At 37.2% G+C, this 24112-nt stretch overlaps 1 protein-coding gene across 8 annotated transcripts in view; it reads left to right on the top strand.

Annotated features, from left to right (window-relative positions):
* The first annotated feature begins 2450 nt into the window (after nucleotides 1-2450).
* The window catches only part of LOC103720942 (methionine aminopeptidase 1B, chloroplastic-like), a 34889-nt gene continuing 13227 nt past the window's right edge, over nucleotides 2451-24112 (top strand). For all 8 annotated transcript variants that reach the window (XR_005514431.1, XM_026809960.1, XM_008810918.2 and 5 more), the window contains exons 1-7: nucleotides 2451-2679; nucleotides 5399-5477; nucleotides 10217-10454; nucleotides 11816-11977; nucleotides 12078-12119; nucleotides 17549-17620; nucleotides 20301-20380. Coding sequence is in view for 7 of the 8 variants with exons in the window: in XM_026809960.1 (XP_026665761.1) it covers nucleotides 2553-2679; nucleotides 5399-5477; nucleotides 10217-10454; nucleotides 11816-11977; nucleotides 12078-12119; nucleotides 17549-17620; nucleotides 20301-20380 (800 nt within the window). In the remaining variant the exon portion in view is untranslated. The remainder of the gene's footprint in view (nucleotides 2680-5398; nucleotides 5478-10216; nucleotides 10455-11815; nucleotides 11978-12077; nucleotides 12120-17548; nucleotides 17621-20300; nucleotides 20381-24112) is intronic.

Below are 24112 nucleotides of genomic sequence, written 5' to 3'. Positions count from 1 at the left end.
TCTGTGATAATATTGGTGCAACTCATTTGAGTCTTCATCCGGTTCTTCACTCCCGAATGAAGCATATTGCCATAGATTTGCACTTCGTTCGTGACTATGTCTCCTGAGGAATGTTGAATGTTTCTCATATAAATACACAGGATCAACTGGCTGACCTTCTAACTAAGCCTTTTGCTCAGCGACGTTTTCAGAAATTACAGTCCAAGTTAGGCGTAGCTGATGAGACATCTATCTTGAGGGGGCGTACAATAGATATATCTCAGCCGTAGAGATATTACTGATTCATTACTTCAGTCTGTTCTAACAGACTTGTTATTTCTGTTATAACAGTTGTACAGTTGTAACAACCTTCTCTTCTTCTCCTCTACTGATAGTTGTCTATATATATCTCCTCCTATAGTCTTTTTAGAGTGTGGTTAATGCAAGTTCATCATCCTCTATAAGAATTGCCAAGGGACCAGGATAAGAAATAAAACTGTCTGGCCTTTATTACGTCCTCATATATATATATGGACATGGAAACCCTACATCTGCATTCATCCGAGAAATATTGGAAATTTTTTGAAGAACTTCACTTCCTTCATGATGTTAGCATGGTAGACTAACAATTCTTTGACACCAGAAATTTGAAAGAATTATTAAAAATAATACTTATGGTGAATAGCACAGTACAAGACCAAGGAGGAGGCAAGCAGGGTGGTGGAGACTGTGCAGGGCATGGGGGAAGAAAGCAAAGCAGACAATACTGCATGATGAGTGGGGGGTGATGAAGGAGACGACGAAGAAGATCAAGGAGAAGTGTGGTGGGGAAGGACATGCTTGCAGGGACGGGAGATGGGCCGAATAAGAGGATGTGGAGGCAGCGAAGGAGAGCTTGGAGGAGGAGACAAGGAGGAAAGGAATAGATAGGATGCGAGATTAAGCTGCCATTTTCTAAAAATGCTGCAGTAAGCTACTAGCCATTGTGTTCCTTGGTCTTGATGTTTTTTTCCCAAAAAAGGCTTATCAATGTGGTTCTTTCATGTATCCAAACCACAAGATTTCCGTTTTATCCTAAGGACAAGGTGACATTTGGGTTTGCAACTACCATTTAATGATTTGCTAAGACTTGGTAGCTCTTGAATAAGTGTGTAAATAAATTGAGCCTGATCAAGCATGCGCCTCCCCATCCTGAGTTGAAATGGATTTTGTGCGTGTTGTTATGGATCAAGCCCGGAGCTACTTAAAATTATTTCTAATTAACTTGAAGTTTGTTTGTTTAGCCTTTTGAGTCAGTTCTCATCCTTATAGTAGGGAAGTATAAACACAATCATATTTTTCAGTATGGAGGGTGAGATTGGTTGCATGTCATACATTATAAATACTAGTGCATGTTTGGATGGACGACACTCACTATATCCGATGCAATAGTAGGCATGTGAACATGATGGCAATATCCATCCATCTCCGAGATCGGCAATTTATCGTCCATCCAAATATGCATGCATCACAGAGGACTCTAACTCATAAGGGTAGGAAGTTAAAAATATGTGCCAGTGATATAGGCTAGAGCAATTATTAATTTGAAAGCTAATGGATGTTTAGAAATTTTTTTAGTAATAATGTAGATTTTTTATATAATTCAAAAAAATAGAGCCAAACCTTCTTATTGGGGCCGGGTCCAAATGGAGGGCATCCATTACCCGTTATCAGCTCCTTCCTCTGTTTTATCCCAATCTGTTTCTCCTTCCTCTCTTTGAATAATGGTTCTTTCATGTATCCAAACCACAAGATTTCTGTTTTATCCTAAGGACGAGGTGACATTTGGGTTTTCAGCTACTATTTAATAATTTGCTAAGACTTGGCAAGCATGAATTGAGCAAGCATGCGCCTCCCCATCCTGAGTTGAAATGGATTTTGTGCGTGTTGTTATGGATCAAGCCCGGAGCCACTTAAAATTATTTCTAATTAATCTGAAGTTTGTTTGTTCAGCCTTTTGAGTCGGTTCTCATCCTTATAGTAGGGGAGTATAAACACAATCATATTTTTCAGTATGGAGGGTGAGATTGGTTGCAAATTATACATTATAAATACTAGCGCATGTTTGGATAGACGACACTCACTATATCTGATACAATAGTTGGCAATTGAACATAATGACAATATCCATCCATTTTCGAGATCGGCAATTTATCGTCCATCCAAATATGCATGCACCACGGAGGACTCTAACTCATAAAGGGTAGGAAGTTAAAAATATGTGCCAGTGATACTGGCTGGAGCAATTATTAATTTGAAAGCTAATAGATGTTTAGAAATTTTTTTAGTAATAATATAGATTTTTTATATAATTCAAAAAAATAGAGCCAAACCTTTTTCCAGACCGAGGGCATCCATTACCCGTTATCAGCTCCGTGGCATTTTGCGGTATTTTTATATTTCGCTCTCCGGAAACACAAAATATATCTTATCCTTCCCCCGCGAGCCCAGTCTATTCGTCACCCAACCCAAACCAAAGGTCGGATTTTTCCATCCATCTTCCGCTGCTCCGGAGCTTATTTTCTTCCCCAGAAATGCCGCTGGGGGGCCCCTTCAGCGGATCGGGACTCGCAGCACCGCTGTCCGCTTCTCTGAGAGCCCCTCCTGAGAGGCCCTTCCTCTTCGGCCAGCCTCTCAGAACCTCGTTTTCAAGTGGGCAGGGTATGGAGTCCGAGCAATCCTCTGTTGTTTGGTTTTTTTTCGTTTCTTTTTGATTTGCAGTCATGGTTTTCAATCTTGTTGTTAGTGCGTAAGAGTGACTGTAATGTTGGCACTTGCGTGTAATCTTCAATAAAAAAAAAGAAAGAAGATTGTCTGTAATGTTCATATGAAACAAAGGACGATAGAGCAACAGTTAATTTAAACTTGGCACAGATTTAGGAGTGTAATGTAGCTCTTTTGTTCAATAAATAATTTGTGCTAGTAGACAATTCTACGAATCTCAGTTAGAATCACATTTACGAGAAATGTTGGAAAAGATGAAAATTTGTGCTAAGGTACGCTCAATCTTGGGTTTGATCAAGCTTGTTTTGAAATTAATTTTTATCTTGAAATTCAAGACCAAGATCAGCTCACGACTTTGTTGATTGATCCTGAGTGACTGTAGTTTTGAGCTGAGATACAGACAGGCCCGGTTCAAAGATTCTGATAACTTGAATCAAGCCAGAACCAAATGAGGCTTGGAACAAGATCAACTCAATGTCTTGTTAAAAAGAAAATTCATTCCAATCATATTAAGCTTGCCTACAATAACTGATTATGGAGATGAATTGAGGCCTTGAGCATATGCTTAGTCTGAGCTTTACTAGAATAATTTTGAAAGTTAATTTAATTCACACATAGGAGTGTGTGCATATATGCATATACATACACACGGAGACAAACAATTTTTAATAACAAGCTTTTGTAACCTTTAGATTTAGTCAAGAGCATTATAGTACAAACTAAACCTCATTCCTTTCCCATGAAAGTTGGGTCCCACAATCCCATACTAAGACCCCAACCACTCCTTGTTTCCTAATAAGAGTAGATGCAAATCCTAAGACCTCAATGCCACATGGGTTTCTTAGCTGGGCAGATTTCTTTTATCCCCATCCGTTTCTCCTTCCTCTCTTTGAATAATGGTAATTCCATGTCAGTGTATACATAAATACCAATTTATGTAGAGGTTTTGGTCCACATCATGGAAGCCTCTTTGTTAGTTATAACAAATGTAAATTACTGGCCAGGGGTTGGTGTGCTATCACCCTTGAATTGGCCTTCCTTATATATGTCAGTAGCAACGTAAGATACAATACTAAATCGTAAAATCATAGCTGCTACATTCAGCTTTTGTTTCTCTAGCAATCAATTATTTTAATTATCTCTTCATTTATTAGGAGCTATATTTTATGTATGATCCTAGTCCTCAAATGAGACTAACATGTCGTAAATACGAATCTATAGTGTCTGGGAATAGTGCATATTTTTTTGTTCTTCATGTATAAATGATAGTAACAACTAGTAATTGGAGGTTGCCTCCCATCTGTTCCTTAGATGTCCTTTTTCTTTCTTTTTTTTTTTGGGGGGGGGGGGGGGGGGGGTTAAATTTTAAAAACCTTCTGAAGAATAAAGACTAGGCCAGGGGATTGAGATTGCTTTGGACATTAGTGCTTTGAAGAATGTTCTGAATTGCCTGAGAAAATTTGCGATATCTGTCTTGGCTATCTCGTGGTGTATTTGGTAGGAGAGACGTAGCAGTTTTTTCAAAAAAAAAAAAGCTCCTTCAACCTTCTAGTTCTGTTTACTTTTAGTTTCTTTTTGGACTTGTGACTGCTGTAAGGACATGGCTAAGCTGCAAGGACCTAATTGAATTCAAAAATCTCCTAGGTGTTCAAAGAACAGTGGCTTTGACTATGTGTAAGAACCTCATTTCTTTTGTTGGTCCTTTCTCAAAAGCCTGGATATTGAGAAATATACACTTCATCTATCCTATTTACAAGAATGTCCCTTTCTCTGAAACCTCTTCTTTCCCACCTTTTCTTTTCTCAACTTCTCTTTTCAACTTTTGTATAATGGAATGGGTAAATCTTGTTTTGTCCTCGCGTTTCCCCTGTGAAGTTTAGAGAGAGAGAGAGAGAGAGAGGGAGAGAGATTGGTCTATTAGCTTCTTCCTTGTCATGCACCACTGTGGAGCTTGGCAATACTGGTTCATCATCTGTTCAGAGGAGATCACTCGAACCCTGTGCAATGGAGGAGGCAAGTACTAAGGATAGCTTTCATTACATTTCAATCCAGACTTCTATAAATCCTTTGTTGATATTTGAAATTATTATTTTTTCTTTTCAAGTGCAAATAATTTTTAGAAACGAGTGCTCATGAAGACATAGAGGTTTGGTTTTGTTCTTGTCTTGTTGCTCTTTATAGTTTATACCTTTCAAATTCTCAATGAAATGATTTTGATGTTGATGGGTTTCTCTCATCTTTTATATCAAAAAGAGACTAGGTATACAAATTTTGTTTTTGTTTTTGAAAACAAACCACTTCATTTATTGAAATAGGACTAGAGTTTAGACTACAATCTAACCATGCTCATAACTTAAGGATATTATCTTTCATTTTTTCTATTATCAAAACAATTGTGTCACCTACATCCTGTGCTATGATTCATAATAGATGACTTTTCTTTCAGTAAATTCACCTATGTGGAAAAGAAAACAGATGCTAAACGATCAAAAAATTTGCTTATCATCTCCATGCTTCTTCCAAGTCATTCATTTACTTTATAGTTCATTAGTTTAGCTTTCCATATGTTGGTTCTTATATCAAACTTTATCTTGTTCCCTTTTACATTGTCAATTGTTGCAAACTTAATCTTACATTTTTTTTTTTAATCAAAAAGGGAAATCACTTGTATACAAAAGAGTTGTTATCAAATCAAGAAAACTCTCAGGGCTGGAGGAGGCCATGCGAATTAGAAGGTATGGGTATTGTACTAAGATATTTGGTAGAGTATGAGATTGTTTCCATCTGTGCTGTCTTGTATGAGTAAATAAATACTAATGCAACTCAAATGCAGCCTGTCCCAATTAGTTAGTGAAGAAGGTCTTCAACTATGCATCCTAGGATTTGTTCCCCTAGTGATTGCCTAATCTATCTAGAATTTTGAGCCCATAATCCAATTACATTTCAATTTTATTTTTTAAAATAATCCCAGAGTAGCAGTGTCTGTTGTTCTCTTTTGTTAAGCAAAATTGATGTTAGGGGTCTGATTCATGTGAAGGATCCGTGGGTGGTTTGACTTGTTAAGCTAGCATAGATGTAAAGTGCCAAGTACTATTTGACAAGAGATAGTTTTATAAATTCTTATATTTAGTTCTGAGTTGAGTGAGTTTGAGGAGTTATTAGAATTATACTTTAATGTTTGTCTTTCTGTGTGGGGATCTGGGGGATCCAGATTTTTTGAATTGCAGCTACCACACCATCCACCGTGGTAGCATATGGCTTGATATTAGCGGGACAATAAACAAATTCAGAAAAGCTAATGTCTTCTGTATTCCTTAAAATCCTTAAAATAATCAAAAATCTATGGAAGGAAATAAAAATTGTGATAGGTTGTGCCCAAATCTGATAAACAAGCCAATCACGAGGCATTCCTTCAGAATAATACCTGACTGGCTTCACTAACTAGTATCAATTATAACAATAAATAATTATATAAGCTGACTTGATTTAGCATATGACATGATAAAAAGCAACATATATTTTGCTTTTGTGATACTAATGTTTGAAATTGAATAATCAACACTCTTGCTGGCCACTTATAGCATCAATGTCCATACCAATTTGGTGTGGCTGTTGGTGCCATGCAAGGATTGCTGTGCCGGAACCGAGGCTCGGATCGGTTGCCCGGCAGCACGGGTTGGTATGCCCCCGTGCCGTTCCCTGCCGACACAGGAGAGAGAGGGGGGAGAGTGGGAGGGAGAGAGGAGGGTGGCGAAGGCCGGTGGAGGTTGATGGAGGGCCGAAGAGCTGCACAGAGGGGCGCAGGAGGGGCTCTACAGACCTCCATCGGCCGGCCGTCAGTCCCCTTTCTCTTTCTCTCCTTCTCCCTCCCTCCCCCACTCTCTCTCTTTTCCTCTCTTTCCTTCTCCTTCTCTGCCTCCATCCCGATTTTTCGTTTTGGTTGCCGAAACTGTCCCGGTTCGCCGCTGGTACGGCTCGATACGTCCCGAACCGCGGTTGGGACGGTTTCTTTGACCATACTGCCATGCATAGTGAAAGATCTGCATTTGGACTATTTTCTTACATGTTACACTGTGAAATAAAATGTGAAACCATATTATTACATGATTTGAGGCATTTCATATGTCCCGACATGATTAAGATTTTTTTATTCATCCTGCAAAGGATCCGTAAGAACACGCTTTCTTTTCAGTAGAATTCCTAACTTTATCAAGTCAGTGATCACAATTTTCTTGGTTGTGGTAATTGCGTTTGAAAAGATGATCCTCATGTTGAAGGACAAATTCAAACATATAGTTTCTAGAAGTTTCCAACCGTGAAAGTGAACATTCAAGATAATCTTTTCTAATAAGATTGGTAACGGTGGTGTATGAGATACAAGGATGGTCAAAGTTGTGGGCTTCTATAAATATACCAGTAAAAGGAGACATGTAGTATTGCGGATAAATTTGGATCTCAAAAAAAGGGTAAGTCAAATTAACTCCATATTCATTTTAGCTTTTTTTTTTCTTCTTTGTGCCCCCACTTTTCTAAGATTCAGTGCTGAACATCTATAATGCCATGACAGCATGACTTTGTCCTTAGCATTGGTGGTAAATGTCTATTGACTGTTTTTTGCCATTTGAGGACCTTTTGATGCCGGACTACATTATGAAGGTCCAAATTACCCTCCTGACATTTTAATATCACCTTTCACATTGAACCCTTTAATTAAGAGTATTGTCCTTCATTGCCCTTGTTTTTTGTGTATGTTTCTTTGTTTTCAGACCCTCTTCCTTGTATCAGCCTCAGTATTTCTTTAGCTAGTTCCTATAACTCCCATCCACCTTCTTTTCTCCCCTTCAAGACTTCCTTTTACTTTTCTTTTGTTTTTGGTCTCTTATTTGTTCTTTTGGGTTCCATTATGTTCTTTCTGCAATCTTTCTACATGTTGACATCCATTTTGAGCCCTTCAGCAATCTATTAGTCGATTAAATGGTATTCAAGTTTCTTAGTGTCATTGGTCTATTTGGAATTCCTTATTTTGCTGTCCTTGGTCCCTATGGACTAAGACAACTTCCATTTACATCATCCCACTTCTTTCCATCTGTGTAATTGACCACATATTGTGGCCACTTGTTATGAAGATAATGTGAAACCTACATGCTGTGGATGTTTAAAGGTTTAGCTCACTAGTGAGATCTATTGAGTGGATTGGTGGAGTGGTCCATAACTATATGTGCCCATTTTATGAATGTGATATGGTATCACTTTGAAAAAAACTCAAATCCCTTTAGCTGATCTTTTTTTTTTAAAATCATCCGAAGTATCTTTTGTCTCTCTTCCTTTGTCTCTTGAGTGGTATAATGTTGGTTGATAGGTTTGTTCATATTTGATGGTATTTTGTGAAGCCAATCTATAATGTTTAGTGTGAACCATAATGCTAACATAATCATTAATATGGAGAAACTAGATTTAATCTGCATATAAATTATAAACCATGCAATTGAGAATAGTCATCCATAAACAAAGTTCACAATCTCGATATTGGACCCCATACGAGTACTACATTGGTGCAGTGTTGGTACGTCTGGTATGGAGGTTAGTTCGGCATATAGACATATACCCAAGGATATCGAATTGGTATCGGTAGACGTACCGGTCACCTACCGGATCGGTTCGGTATCGGTCGAACCCTCGGTTGAAATCGTTTTTCACTGTTGGAATGGTTCGATACGGGCTAAACCAGTCGGTACAGGCCGGTTCGGCATACCATGCATATACCCACTATATTGGATATCGGTTTGGTACCAGGGTACGGAACACACTAGTACCACGAACCTTGCCCATAAATGAATATTATATTTTGTATACTGAATCATCAAAGAGCATGAAATATAAATTTTCAAAGAGAAAGATGAAGAGTTTACTCCAACGTTGGCGGAACTGGCACCGGCCACCGTACTGGTTCTCCGACGGGATGAATCGGTATGGGCCCGCGCCATGCCGTGTCGGGCCCGTACCGACACGGTAGAAGAGGCGGAGGAGAGGGAGAACGAGAGAGAGAGCGGGGGAGGGAGGGAGGGAGGCCGGCGGAGGGTGGCAGAGGCCGGCACTGGGGCAGCAAGGGAAAGCTATGGCCTTTTCCTTGTTTCGTTTGAAATAGGGGTTCGACCGCTTTTTTAATTTCGCGATGTTTAAGTAAAGACGGCAAATTGCTTGCTGACTTCACTTAAAAATTGCAAAATTAAAAAAAAAAAAGAGATTTTTAAGTGAAGTCGGCAAGCGATTTGCCGACTTCATTTAAAAATTGCGAAATTAAAAAAGTGGCCGGACCCATGTTTCGAACGAAATAGGGGAATGGCCACGACTTCTCCTTGCCGCTCCAGCGCCGGCCTCCGCCGGACCTCCGCCAGCCTCCACCACCATTCGCCGGCCTCCCTCCCTCTCCCTCTGCCTCTCTCTCCCTCCCCCACTCGTTCTCTTTTTTCCTCTCTTTCCTTCTTTTTCTCCGCCTCCGAAAGCGATTTTCATTTCCGTTGCCGAAATCAGCTGGTACGGCTCGGAATGGTCGGAACCATCTGGTTCGGGACGGTTTCGCCGACTCTGGTTTACTCTAAACCAATTTAGTAAAGGAAGACAATATAGAAGAAAGAAGGCACCGCTGCAATTTAGTAAGCAAGCATAGTTTGCACCTATGCCCAAGCTAATAATACCACAAAATGGTGGAAGATGAAGACAAAAGTAAGATAATCACAGCCTCAGTGGAAAGATGTAGATTGTAAATGATGGATGCAATAAAACCCTCAGTTCTTTTGGTCAAATTGTAAATTTCTGCCCACTTAGTTGCATATACAATAAACAACAAATGGAACAGTGAAATGATGATCACTTATTTAGGGGATCGGCATGTTTATGAAAATGGAAAAGGGAAAAGTAGGTGCATGGAGAAGTACAATGGCATCAATAGTTATGTGGAAAAAGCATACAAGTCAAAAATCCAAGATTAACTTGAAATACTAGAGAAATTGGCCACAACAGTATCAGGGGCAATTATAGTGGTGTTTTGAGAGGGAGAAAGTGTGTATGTGTGTGAGAGAGAGATAGAGAAAAAGCCCTGATTGAAAGCCATGGAGTTCCGAAATTTACTAAATAAGGTTGGATGACCATTAATGATGGCAAGGAGGCTTACCGTGACAGATACTTTATTTGCGCTTTATGAATTCAGCCAAATAACCATAACAAGTCCAGAATTATAAACCAAGATGGCATGTCAGAAGTCCCATGCTCTAGACCATCGAGTGCAGAATGAATGATATTATTTTGTATACCTAGTATGGTCGTTGATGTCTAGTGACCTGCTGCAGCATAATCTTTCATCATTTACTCACAGTTAGTGACCTTTAGATTGAGCTGTTAGTTTACTAACATATCTGGCCATACTAACTACTAAGTGTTGCAAACTGTTATTAGTTCTGATTTTGACCATTTGAAGGTTACGAGAGCTTCAAAGTTCAGTTAAAGTGAGGAAAAGGCCTCCACTAAGGCGCGGAAAAGTCTCTGCTCCCCTTCTTGTGCCAGAACACGTTCCTAGACCTCCTTATGTGGGTTCAAACCTACTGCCTGAGATTTCGAGTGAATATCAAGTACATGATGATGAGGGCATTATTCGCATGAAAGCTGCCTGTGAGCTTGCTGCACGTGTTTTGGACTTTGCAGGAACATTAGTCAGGGTAAGTATGAATTTTATGGTTATTTCAGTTTTACAAGGAGATATAATACTTTAAAATATGAAGTCTAAATTTTTTGAATTAAGTGACTTTTGTAAATGTTGAAAAAATAGAGTTTTTTTAATATTTTTAGGCCTCTTAACAGGCGTACAAGTAAATCCTCTTATATAGATCCTTGATAAAACTTTTCACATTGTCTTTTTTAATGTTCCTCAGTCTGGTCTGCTCTAGCGCCCATAGAGACATACAGAAACAACCTGGACTTTATTTCAGATATGCATGATTTTTGTCAAGCTAGCTGCCAATCTTCTGTCAACATTTATTTAATTAAGATTTTTTGAAACTGCTGCATATACTTGGACACAATTGGAAATTGCACTGGAAGAATACTACTTATCTCACCGAAAAATCGTGCTTCTTTTGCACGAAGGATGAAGGTATCTAATGCTTATACTGTGATGGCTTGGCAATGTCATGCTGGCAACATGCCAATCACTAGCATGCAGCTAGTACCATGCAAGTGCTGCATGTGCATGCCGGCCGAGCACTGGCATGCAGCCAATACCATGCTCGTGCTGCATGCCAATGGGGCAGTGGAACAGTATATATACCCTAACAAAGAGCTTTGAGATATCAGAAATGATACATGTACCACTAAGCTCCTATAATGAGATAACCATCTTGAAATCTGCTTGAACCTATTGTTCAAATGTTTTCAATTGTTCAAAGCATGAGATATATTATATGTGCATATACTTGAGCAGCTAGACAATACATGCTATTTGTGATTATCAAGGTGACAGCTGACTGTTAAATGTACGGTTGTATAATTATGATGATGTGGACATCAACCTAACTGACCCCAAATAGATCTTATACAGGCTTCTTTCTTTTAGTTTTGGGAATTCATGGGAAACCTTTCATGTGAGCTAATAAGTTTCTCTATTTCATGCTAGCTTGTTGGGCAATGTGAACTGTGCTGTGGACAAGGGTAGCTCTTCTAACTTAATCTTGTTCAGTCAATAATGCAGAATACCTAAATTTTCCTAGTGGCAATTTTTTTTGCTAAAAATTTGGGTCTTTCTGAGCTCTAAACTGCAAATAGTGGCCAGTTAGAACTTAGAAGTGAATTTCTGTTGCACTAAGGAATGCATATTTCTGTTTCTAGTTGAATAAGTATCAGCAATCATTCTAAAATTTTAATCATCATTGTCATCATCATCATCGTTATATTGCCCTAGTGGAATTTTTTGGTTCCCCATTCGTTATCTTTTCCTTGACTTTCTGGTACTTGACATATCTCGCCTTTCCTCTTATGCTAGTATTCCCCATTATGTCATCCTAAGATTATGCCTTTCTATCAGCCATCTGTAACAACAAATGAAATTGATAAAGCAGTGCATGAGATGATTGTCAAAGCTGGTGCTTATCCTTCTCCACTTGGATATGGTGGATTTCCAAAGAGTGTATGCACATCAGTAAATGAGTGCATGTGTCATGGAATACCTGATTCTCGCCAGCTACAGGTACAGCAAGATAAGATCACTTTTTTGTTTAATATGAAGCTTTTTCGCTATAGCCTTGATATAAACTTTTATGTTTTCACTAACTTTTCCTTTTGAGCAGGATGGAGACATAATAAACATTGATGTTACTGTCTACTTAAATGTATGTTTTCGTTCTTCCCCTTTTTCTGGTTCATTTCATTTCTTTTTATATTTTGAATATAAATGCATTTCTTGGACATCTTGCGACTTTAATCATCTATTAGGACTTGTCATTTCATTGCAAAATCTTTCTCTAGAAAAGTAGGGGAATTTTCAGAAGATCGATCACATACGTGTGTTGATTTATTTTCATTCACATATTGTAACGTGATCTCAGATACGAAAACTTAGTCAAAGAAGGTGGGCTTAGGTGGGACTCGAACCCAACAAATCTCACAACCGTTTTTAGAAGCCTACTGTGGTCTTTGATCCGGCATATGTTGGTTGCAGTCGAGGATATCCTTGCCAAAGTACGAATCTGGCAGGTCTCAGTCAGTATTGTGTCTTTGAGTTGTCATCTGCCTATATATTAATTCATTGAAAAATTTCATTAGAGGTGAGTTATATTCAAGGTTTTAAGTACCTACCCACATCGACTGGTAAAGGATGTACCATACATACCTGGTGCGGTAGTCGTGTGTTATAGGGGCTCAGCACGCCCACATGCTAGCACATGGTATGGTGCTGGGCCAACTCCAACAGTGTACCTTGTATTGACATGGGGGCATCCTTGTGATACTGACCTATATCAGCTTGGTAATGGTGTGGGGTTTGCTACTGAAACTCAAAATATCAGTTATATTTCACAATAAGATAATGTTTGAGAATAACCAATAAACATCTTTGTCTAAGACAATTCATGCACTCAAAGTGCTTCGTTTCCTTTTCAATTATTTTCATTAATTTGGCTGGAGATGTCTGTTGCAGTTCCAGTGAACAGTATGTGACACAGAGCCACTTGAGGGTGACCATGAAGGCACAGATGGACCTAGGAAAGGAATTAGCAAAGGATTTAGGTCAAGATATCACCTTGCCATTTTGCTACAGAAAACAGGGTGAAAAAGGTTTATTTTTATTGTAATCATTATAAACAATGAAAAGACTTCTGTTTGAGTAGTGCTAAAGGGCACCAGTTTTGTGCACACGAAAGTCCCCTACCTTGCGGCATGGGGGCTTGGTATCTCTCATGGGAATTAATGTGACATTTTTTTTTGGTGGGTGGGGGGGTGGGGAGGTGGCTGAGTGTGGAGTTTCAGGGCCAGTATTAGTTGGCCTGAGAAACTCTTCATGCGCACCACATGGGTGCCCCAAATCATTTTTCTTTCTGTTTGAGGCTTTTGGAGGAGGTAGGGATCCTGGGTAAAGGGATCTTTCGTTGATTGGATGATCACTGATTGTCACTAGCTTTATGCAGTTTTCTGCAGAATCTTCAACAATAGACTGCGGATCTGATGTTTTTTCTTTACAATATCATCAAGTAATTATAGTGAAAGATGGATTGGATGAGGGAAGAGAGCACTAATTGAAAGATATGAATCTTATAATGACAATCGGAGATAAGTAGAAATAATACTTGGCCATAATATGATCATCGACAGCAATGAAGAAGGGAATTAAAGGAGGAAATATGAGAGGGAAATAGGAGAAAAAGGAGATTAGACAAGAAGTAAAGGGGCCGAACCTAGCCAAGACTTTTTCTTCAAACAAAATAACTCCACCAAAGCTCTAAAACTCATCACTTTACATAGACTCTTATTTATAGAGGCAAAAACAACTAGATAAGATTGTTCCTTACTCAAGGGAGGACTCTCAGCTTATGTATTATGACTATAATACTCTTCCAATGTTGTTTGACACCAAAAGGACTCTTGATAAATCTAAAATTCTTGTAAATCCAAACTAACCTACATAACAATCAAATAAAAAGAAAATATTAATCATAGTTGGTGATCATCTCTCCTCAAGGACTTGGAATTGGAGTGCACTTCAACTCTTGGACCAAATTTGATCATCAATTGCATCGGATGCTTCAATATGCTCCTAGCAATTAGATGGGGTTCCAAAATAGTTTGATGGCTTGCTGATCTCATGATCTGAGCCTTCTGTTTGATCAAATAGTGATTTGGGCGCTTCCGGACATATTTCTTGTGGCCATTGCATCTTCCCTTAGGCCTTGGCAGCTGATCTTCAGTTTGCTGCATCGGTATTGGTATGCATATTTAAATGAAAGTGAGTATATTTTCCTTATTACTAACCTGTTTAGAATGAAAAATTTAAAATTTATGTACTGTTGCCATAAAAAAAAGATTGAACACTTCAGGCAAAAAATTGACTTAATTTTTTCTGCTTCTAGAGGAACTATATTCTCATGTTTAAACAAGTCATACATGATTTCATGTTGTAGATTTTGGAAGCATTGATTCAACCATTTCAAGGTCTGAATCTGATTTAAAACCCAAAAAAGAAACTCCCATCTTAAATGCATTCAGTAAGATATATAACACAATTATTCTATATAGCAAGGTACATCACAATATTATTAGATGGATAGGAAAAAATATCTCTTGGATCACTCCAAGATGTGATATACTATTTTTTTCTCCTCTCAAGTCTGTGCTCATTTTTCAATCTCCTTTTTCATTTTGAGAAGGGATGCAGTAATTCATGGAATACATTCGCAAATAGAATTGAATGCATTTAACATTTCAAATCATAAATTGTTCCACACTGAAAGGCCCTAGTCTATTGTCCTTAAAAAGGTAGAAAGAGCAGCATACAATATGGTCATAGATCACCTCATTAGATTAGAGTTTTCTTTAGCCCTGATGATGTTATGATACCACTGAACAGAAAGGCCATCTTTTGTTGGATACTATCATGCTGGATAGAAGATTGGACAACATAGTTCATTCAATAATAAAATGTTGTTCTCATGGCGATTTAACCATTTAATCAGAGGAAAAGAGTTTGAGGCATTTGGAGCTAGTAGAGAGTCAAACATAGATTTGGCAATTTTTTATTTGTACTTGTAGCTGATTTGTAGAGCCATGTTTATGTTGGGTCAAGCATGTTGCTGTTTATCTGGAAGGTGGTGATTAATAACCTGATTGGACTAGACCTGATTTGGGCAATGTTGGTAGTGCAGGTTATAGTATCAGTATGTGGTGGCTAGTGCTGCGCATCCCGGCCCGAGCTTCAAAAAGGGTTTGGATCCAAGCAATTACCTGCTTTGGGTGGCCTTATATCAAATATTACTCTTTGCAAGATTTTTCTGCTTTTGAGAAAGAAAATAGATAGAATAAAATGGAGGAAGTTGATATGTTCACTTTCTAGTGCTGCGCATCCCGGCCCGAGCTTCAAAAAGGGTTTGGATCCAAGCAATTACCTGCTTTGGGTGGCCTTATATCAAATATTACTCTTTGCAAGATTTTTCTGCTTTTGAGAAAGAAAATAGATAGAATAAAATGGAGGAAGTTGATATGTTCACTTTCTAATTGAATCCACAATGCCCCCCCCCCCCCCCCCCAAAAAAAAAAAAAAAAAAAAAAAAAAAAAAAAAAAACGATCAGTTGGCCCCTAAGCTACCTGCCATGACATCCCCTGAAGTTTTGAGAAAAACTTACTGTGGCCCTGTTAAAGGTTTTTTTCCATAATGTTACACCTCAAACAACCCTTAATGCATGAATTTTTAAGATCATGGAAAATTAATCAAAAGATCTTTCTCATTTATCTTTTTTAATAGGAGTCAACATATTTTGGATTCTTTTTCTGAGTTATATCATACAAAAACTATAAGAAAGATGAAGGACTAGCTCCCTTTTCGACCCAAACTCTTGCATATCCCTCCCTGCTGCCTCTTCCTATGTAGTACCGAACACAAACATTTCTCCTCTTCTCTCTCTTCACCTGATTTCCTCTAAGTACTAAACATTATACTCCTGTATCATTCCATGGTGGATCACCTGCTTCACTTATGTCTCCATCAACAATGTCTTAAAAGCCTCTAGAATATTTTGTTGAGATAGATATGTGCTACTTCATCTATATCATCATTATCATCATTGTCGTCGTTGTCGTCATTATCATCATTATGTGGATCATGAATATAACTTGTGTCCATATGCATGGAATAATTTTTTTTTACTTTTTTCGACAATTGTTAATACTATCGATGCATATTCCTTTATATTCTTAGAAGAGCATTCTGGAAGGAAAAGATATTTAAAAGAAAGAGACAAAAAATAAAATATAATAAAATGAAAGATTAAAACTTTTGAGTGACTATTATAATAATGTCATAGTTTTTCTCAACAAAAATACATACATAAATACATGCATACACATGATACTTTTAAGACTCCATTCCATAGCCTAGTGATACCCACAGCTGACATGACTCCATACAGATGCCTTTCCCCTTGTAGATGCTCACTTGACTAGAAAGGCTGACCGAGAGGAAGAGGCATGAAGCTCCTCAACTGAAGTGAGAGGGTTGGTGCTGGTTTTAGATCTCGATGATGAATATTTTAAACTTAGTTGTACAGGCAGAATACGCTACAATATCCTAGGCTAGATGAGTCTATAATACACACCCACACATATATACATATACACGCACGCACATTTATGCATATACATGTAATATGCATAGCAATGCAAAGTAGTATTTTCAAGAAGTAAATTGGCTGCCAGCAACCCCCACCCGAAAAAAAAAAAAAAGAGAGCAGGGGACAGATCTTGGCTCCACGCTTGTGGCTAAGACATGTCAGCCTCCTCAATTGTTGATGGTTGACATCACCATATATTTAGAAATTTTCTTGATGAATTCACTAGACTACTTTTCTAAAATTTATAGGAACCCTAGGGATGTATCTTTACTAGACTAGCTGTATATAACTTTCCAAATGTAAGTTGCTACATATCACATCATAAGGAGATCTGAACAGAGCTGAAAAGCTTCAGACAGATCATGTTTTTCTTCTTCTTTATTCTCTTCTATCTCTCACTATTGTTTTCTTAAGATATTTATTTTTATACATATGATTGTTTTCGGTAGACGTAAGCATGTTAGATTTGAGAATACTAAGGTAGATCTATGGTAGAAGAGAGAAAGGCAGAGTTCAAACAAATATGCTTAGGGATGATGGACGATTGATATAGATGGTACTTTTGTGAAATGAAGACCAAAGAGGCCTTAATAAAGCAATTGGAACCATCTGATAGAAAAGAAGAGGATAAATGATCTAGTAGAATTATTATTGGCAATTATGATATAGTTGTGGGGAAGATAAAGGATCTTGGAAAGGGTTCAAGTAGCATACTGAAAATGGTTCTCATTTGTTATAGTTTTGCTTTTGGGTATGCTCTTCATACATTAGCTCTTTTCTTGATTCGGTAGAAATACTGTTAAATGAAGAAGGTAATGCTTCATATGCATTTCTCATCATCTTGAAGTTTTTCAGATGTAATGGAGAATTATAGGAACTTTATATTGCTGACTGACTGCTGTCTGCTTATTTTCTGATAAAATTTTCATTATTTGTGCTTCAGGGCTATCATGGTGACACTTCAAAAACATTTCTCTGTGGGAATGTTGATGAACCTACAAAGCGACTTGTAAAGGTACAATGTCAGTTTCTGCAGGAACTATAATGCATTCTGTGCATGTTGTGTCTCGAGTAATTTCTTAGACTGATGTATTTGAATTGTTTCAGTTTTTCACATCAATGTGAGTAATTCTTGTTTAATTCATGTTGGATTTTATTCACTTGAGAAAAGTGTATTGCTTGTTTTCAATTTGCAGAAGCCATTTTATTTACAGAAGCAGACACAATAATGTAAATTGTGTTGGGCTGTATTTATTTTTGGTGACTTAAAATTTTAAATCTGATTTCTATTTTTGTTCTTCTTTAATTGAGTGGGGCTTCAGATTTATTGTTTATCTCATTTCCTTTTTCTCTGGCCTTTGAGCAGTCCTTCTTTCATTGATCCACCCTGAACTAAATCTGAATAGTTCGGAATCAGCTATTGGCCCTTTCTAGATAACTCTCTACTCATTGAAAATGGGTGGTGCTGGACGGTGGACACTATAAGACAAGTTGCAGATTTCTTGAGAGAGTAAACTAGAAACCAGTTAGCTGCCTTTGCCCCAAAAAACTGAGAACAGGTCCCTCTTCAGGCTCTCTTGTCTGTCAGTTCTATTCACTGTTTTCATTCTGGCTTTTCTCAATTCTGCTAGGCAACCTGAATGGGTTTGTGAAAGCCTCCTTTTAGACATGCCAATGAGGAGGATTGGTGGTTATACTTTGAGTCTGTCGTATCTCTAGGAGTGATCTTCAGCAGACCCTGCATATGGGGCTCTTAGGAGAAACCAGCTAGCTGCCTTTGCCCCAAACAACTGAGAACAAGTCCCTCTTCAGGCTCTCTTGTCTGTCAGTTTTTTTTCACTGTTTTCACCCTGCTCTTTCTCCAATTTTGCTGGGCAACCTGAAAGTGTGGTCGGGATTTGTGAAAGCCCCCTTGAAGGCATGCGAATGAGGAGGATTGATGGTTATATTGAGAGTCTGTCATATCTCTAGGAGTGATCTTCAGCAGACCCTGCATGTGGGGGCATATTCACTCTTAGGAAATAGCATTTGGGTGCTTCAACCCCATCCCATTTGTCTTTCTCTTCTCTTTACTTTTTCATAAGAATTTGCTAGCAATGATAATCTTAAATCTAAAAAAATATTTGCTATTTTTTCTATGAAATGCTAGCCTCATTCCCAACAAATTGTATACAATTTTACTAAATTAAGTTCATTAGCTGTTGCACCTGTTTTTGAAGCAGTGATTCAATGATGTAAAGTTAGGCATTTGAACTGTATCAAAGATAATCAGGCACAAAGTGGCAGTTTAATTCTGAAAGCAACATTAGTTTGCAGTCCATTTTAAATCATTCCATATTCAAATTTCGATGTGCAACAGATAATAGTGAAAAGTGGAAAATGGGTTTTGTCTGGTCCTTATTCAGTGTGACTCAGAGACCCTATTTTATTTAGTTGTCAAGGTTCATACATTCAGCTAATTGCTTGTTTGATCGCCTTCAGTATGAGTCTGTTTTTCATATGGTTGGGTTGTTCTAGTTGGTTAGGACCTGAATCACTATTTTAAGATATTTGGGTTACAGAACCCAGAACCAAACTGCATAGGCATTCATGCCTGAATCCACATCATAACTTTGAAATTCGGTAAGCATAAGGTCTAAGTTGCTGGTTTGTTCAAATGGGACCCAACAAATCAGCATTGACTCTGAAATTGGATTAGCCAGGTTGATGGGCTTTCTTTTCAATACCAAAATTGATGTGTTGTCTTTTGATTTATTCATATGTATAAGCAAAATTGTTGTCTTTTCAATACCAAAATTGTCGTGGAATTAGCAAATAACTTATATTTGTTTTTGTTAGTTTTTTTCCTGTAACGTACATTGCATGTGCCACTTGCTAGTAAATATATCCATACATATATAAATATTTACATGGATATACAAATACTTGTGTAGATGAATATACCTACATATACAACAACTTATATAGATGAATATAGATAAATATATAATAACTATATGTACACAACTACACATACATACTTATATAGATGGATGCATGCATGCTTGCATGCTCTATTATCCCATTTCTCAAGATATAACTCAGAAAGAATAAATAAATTAATGATAAACATTTCTGATCCCAGTATTGTTCTGCAGCCTCTTTTCTTTTATATCTTAGCTCTATTATGTATAATGTTAGAAATTCCTATTGCCTTTCACTTCTTTGTCCTTCCCAATTTTCTTGATTTGTCTGACAATTCTATTTGTTTTATCATGTCGACATATAACAATCATTGTTAATTAACTAGTCCCATGCTTCGGGAAAAATTCTAAGCTTTCTGTTAATAAAATTATAAGTTCTTTATTATAAAACTATAAACTTATCCCATACTATTATCTACTGGTTATCACATATTAAACACTTAACTTGAAACAGAGATTGTTGATTACTCACATAATCCTTTATTTTGTTATTACGTGTATGAAACTATTAATACATAGTTTCGTACTTAAATCAATTGAATTGCTTGTTAGATTGATCTTGCACCCTGCCCTTGGAAGTGAAAACCATTATTAGGCATTATATTGGAATTTATAACTAAATTTGGAATAACCCAGAAATATCTGCAGCACTCTTCCACTTTTTATTTTGATTTACACAAAAAAAGAATAAAAAGTAGTACTTGAATGCTTTGATTTTCTGTTCTATGTCAGGTAACAGAAGAATGTATGGAGAGGGCCATATCTGTCTGTAAAGATGGTGCTAGCTTTAAGAAGATTGGCAAGAAAATTAGGTACGTAATTTGGGATACCATGTAAGGTACTGTTACAAGCAATGCAAATTTTCTTTTTTGCTTGAAATCAATTGTCTTGCCTTGAGGTCCAAACTTACTCGAATCCCAACATGCAACCATAAGAGTCGATAAGAAACAACATTATACTTTAATAACCCTCAAAAAAACCATATGATGACATAGAGCGTAATTAAAATTGTATCCCACTCCTTAATGCTCAACTAAAATGCACTTAAAAACTTAAACATAGGTTATTACATGTAATACTATACCTTCAAAAATACGAAAAATGCAAACTACTAGTGGCTAGTGTCACTTAAATAACACTAGAACTAAAAAGGCAACTTTGAGTAACTGAGTCCAATTTTTTACCAAATATGGTCAACTATAGCCCCTTGCTTGTCGCTGTAAAAAATTTCATAGTTAGATCAAGTGCATTAAAAAACTCAGCAAATAAATCTCTACCATGGTCAAGAATCTAAGTTTTTATCAGAAAGCAAATGACTTTTAAATCATAATACATAAATCAAACTACCACAGGAATCTCTAAGTGTGGTTTCACTTAAACAAAACCAAAATTTTCGACAAGGTTCAATGAAGGGATCGAAATACGTTATTTCAAAGAAGTTTTCAAATAATTCATGTTAGATCATTATTCAAATAAAATTTTCAAACTCAAGGCAAAGGTTCACTTAAACCAAGCAAGGTTCAAGCCTCCTCTTCCCATCTCTCTTTCTCCCCTTCATCTTCTCTCCCTACCCGCGATTCTCCTCCTAGGGTTAGGGTTCTCTCCCTCTCCCTCCCTCCCTCCCTCTCTCTCTCTTCCTCCCTCTCCTTCTCCCTCTCCCCCTTTCTGTTGGCCCCTCTCTATCATCCCTCTCCCTCCCTCCCTCTCCTTCACCCTCTCCTTGCTTCGTTATGCTTCTAATTCGGATGGTACGTATTGAGTGGTTGCTGGCTGGTACAACTCACGATGCTGATCTGGCTAACCTTGCTTGGTTTATAGAAGTCTGATAGTATAACTCAACTCCCATATTTAAAGAAAAAAAGGCCTTGCAAGACCTTTGACACTTTAAAATACCCTTCATTAGTGAGGGTCACTGTTTATAGTTACTGTAGTATGAATAGTGCCATGAACACTGAACAGTGATTACTACAGAAGTCAAGCCAGTCAACCAGTCAATAGAAAGATATTTTAACCCCAGCCTTGATTCAATATAACATACCAAAGACTAAAAGTAACCAGAAATAAAAAGAAAATGCAACACGTTGGTCACTAAAATTAAATCAAAGAAAATTCCAAGTTCCACAGCCCTCGATGGTTCATGACGCAATCTTGAATAGCCATTAATTCTCTTCCTTTTCCTCTCCATCCTGCCCCCTTTGCCCTCTATTTATAGTCTTCAAAGGGCGGTTCAAAAAATGGGGGCCCTAGGTTGGTTCTCTTGCTTAGTTCAATTCTCCTCCTAGGTCAATTTGTAGGTTAGTTGGCAAGTTGGTCCATCTCAATTACTGAGCAGAAAGATCACTGGAGACAGATAGATAGGCCTTATTTACATGACATCATTTATTGAATGAAAATAAAAATAAAAGCTTAGAATTTGTTCAAATTCTAGCTTTTCTAGGTTAGTTAAAATTGTAACTTTTAAATGCTTAGGTATTTTTCAAATTTTAAGATCTTATACATTTTGTTATATACCCAATATTGCTGAAACTCAGAAGTATTGTAAAGAAGAGTCATAACTTAGTCTCCATTCTCCAAAGTATGTCACACAAAATTATATAAAGGCACTTAGCACTTCAATAGATATTCGTATTCAAATTTTGCACATGTATACATCTATATATTTTTCTTTGTATAGGTTAGGTTATTACATGAATTGTTTACTGTAATGCATTGTGGCCAATTATTGAGTATTAAACTTTATATCAATTTCATCTATCAGCTTCCATGTGAGCACTTCATTTTGCATCATGTTAGAGTGGGAGAAGTCTATTTTGGATAATGGCAGCATCCTCTGACAAGTACTTAAAAGTTCGATTATTTAGTCAAGTTAAATTTTCTACTGATCTGAGTCTATGTTCCAAAAATAAAATTGAAAATTTGAAATATCGCAATTTGTTTCCATCAGTTCTTTGCACTTTGAGAAAAAGGCAGCTGATGGTATAATTATAGATTGATTTCTCTCTTGTAGATGGAAAACATGCGTAGAAAGCTTTTGTAGTTTCAATAAAATCCTTTCCTTTCAAGATGCACATTGCGTTTTAGCTTGATCTTTTATACCTATATAAAACAGTGCATAGTTACAAAAACATCTCTTAAGATGGCAAAGGAAAAAGAATGAGCTAGATAACATTTAACTTTTCTAAATAGTATTCATATGCCATTTTCGCCAGCTCTAAGGACAGGTTCTTATCATAATGATGAATGTGGCAGGAAACTCTTATGCTCCATTTACTTGGCTTATGGTTGAGTTTTTATCCTTCAACATCATCGAGACATTAGATCGTATTCATGTCTTTATGAATGCAAGGACGGTGATGCAGATTAAGATTTTGGACAATGATAATAGCAAAACTGGTGCTGGACATAAAACAGATAAGTGATTGAGGGCTTGATGGATAGAGATTATGCCCAATTTCTAAGAACTGCAGAAGCAAATAGTATCAATTTTAATCAACATCCAACACAAACTATGAAGTAAAAATGTCAATGCAAATTTTCTGATGATAGAGAAAGATAGTAGTCATAGATTATGAATGTGAAGTTATAGCAGCAAATTTATTTCCCCACCGAAAAAATAGCTTTTAATCATGTCTTCATGAAGGCATACTAACCATTGCTCTGAAATGTCTGGAAAGGGTTAATATTATATCTGAGGGCCTTCTAAAACTTCTCTGTCTTCATATTAAATGCTCAATGTAAAGTGGAAAAATCTTAACTGTAGGTTTGATGATCTACTTGAGCATGTCGTGGATTTTCTAAAACTAAAAACTAAAAATAGCGATGGTAGTAAGTTGATGCAGCATTCTAACTGGTGAAAAGAAGGAAAAGGAAAGACAAAAGGAGGAAGATGACAGAGAAGAGAATTTTATAATCAAAGCAACAAAATGCCAAAGGCAACAGAATAGATCTGTAAGTTTCCTCTATTACATTATTGACAATTAACAGTTAGCCGCCTATGTCTGTTTATTTGTCTATGTGAGTGTCTCCAAAACATAATTAAAACAGCATTGTGATGTGTCCACATATCCTATCATCCATACTATTTTAGCCTTGAAGCACAGGCAGTCACAATTGGGCTGAATAATTATCAGACTGACATTGTACTCTAGTTTCACCAAAGTGGACTTCAGCTGCTCTACTCCCACGTACATTTGCAATCTGCTTCTGTAAGTTAGTTGTCATAGAATTTCAGAAGTTGGTGTAATCAATATTTCACTCAATATCAGGCTTAAGAAAGGAAATCCATACGAACAGCCTGAGAAGAGGAACTAGCTGGTCCTTGTATAACCATTTGAAATAGATCCAGCCAGGAATGGTCTGTCTGGATGGCATGAAGAGACACAAAATGTGAATTTGTGAAATATATTAATGATTGCAAATTCTTTGTAAACTGTGGAAAGAAATCTGTAAAAAAAGATAACACATATAGGTAAAAGTGGCTTGACATAAAAAACCAACTAATTACTAGTCTTTTGTTTATCAAGAACGTATAATCATTTTCATTC

Source organism: Phoenix dactylifera, chromosome 12 (assembly GCF_009389715.1).
Source record: "Phoenix dactylifera cultivar Barhee BC4 chromosome 12, palm_55x_up_171113_PBpolish2nd_filt_p, whole genome shotgun sequence".
NCBI classification, from domain to species: Eukaryota; Viridiplantae; Streptophyta; class Magnoliopsida; order Arecales; family Arecaceae; genus Phoenix; species Phoenix dactylifera.
Note: the sequence above shows the minus strand (reverse complement) of the source record. Positions and strands in the feature narration are given on the sequence as shown.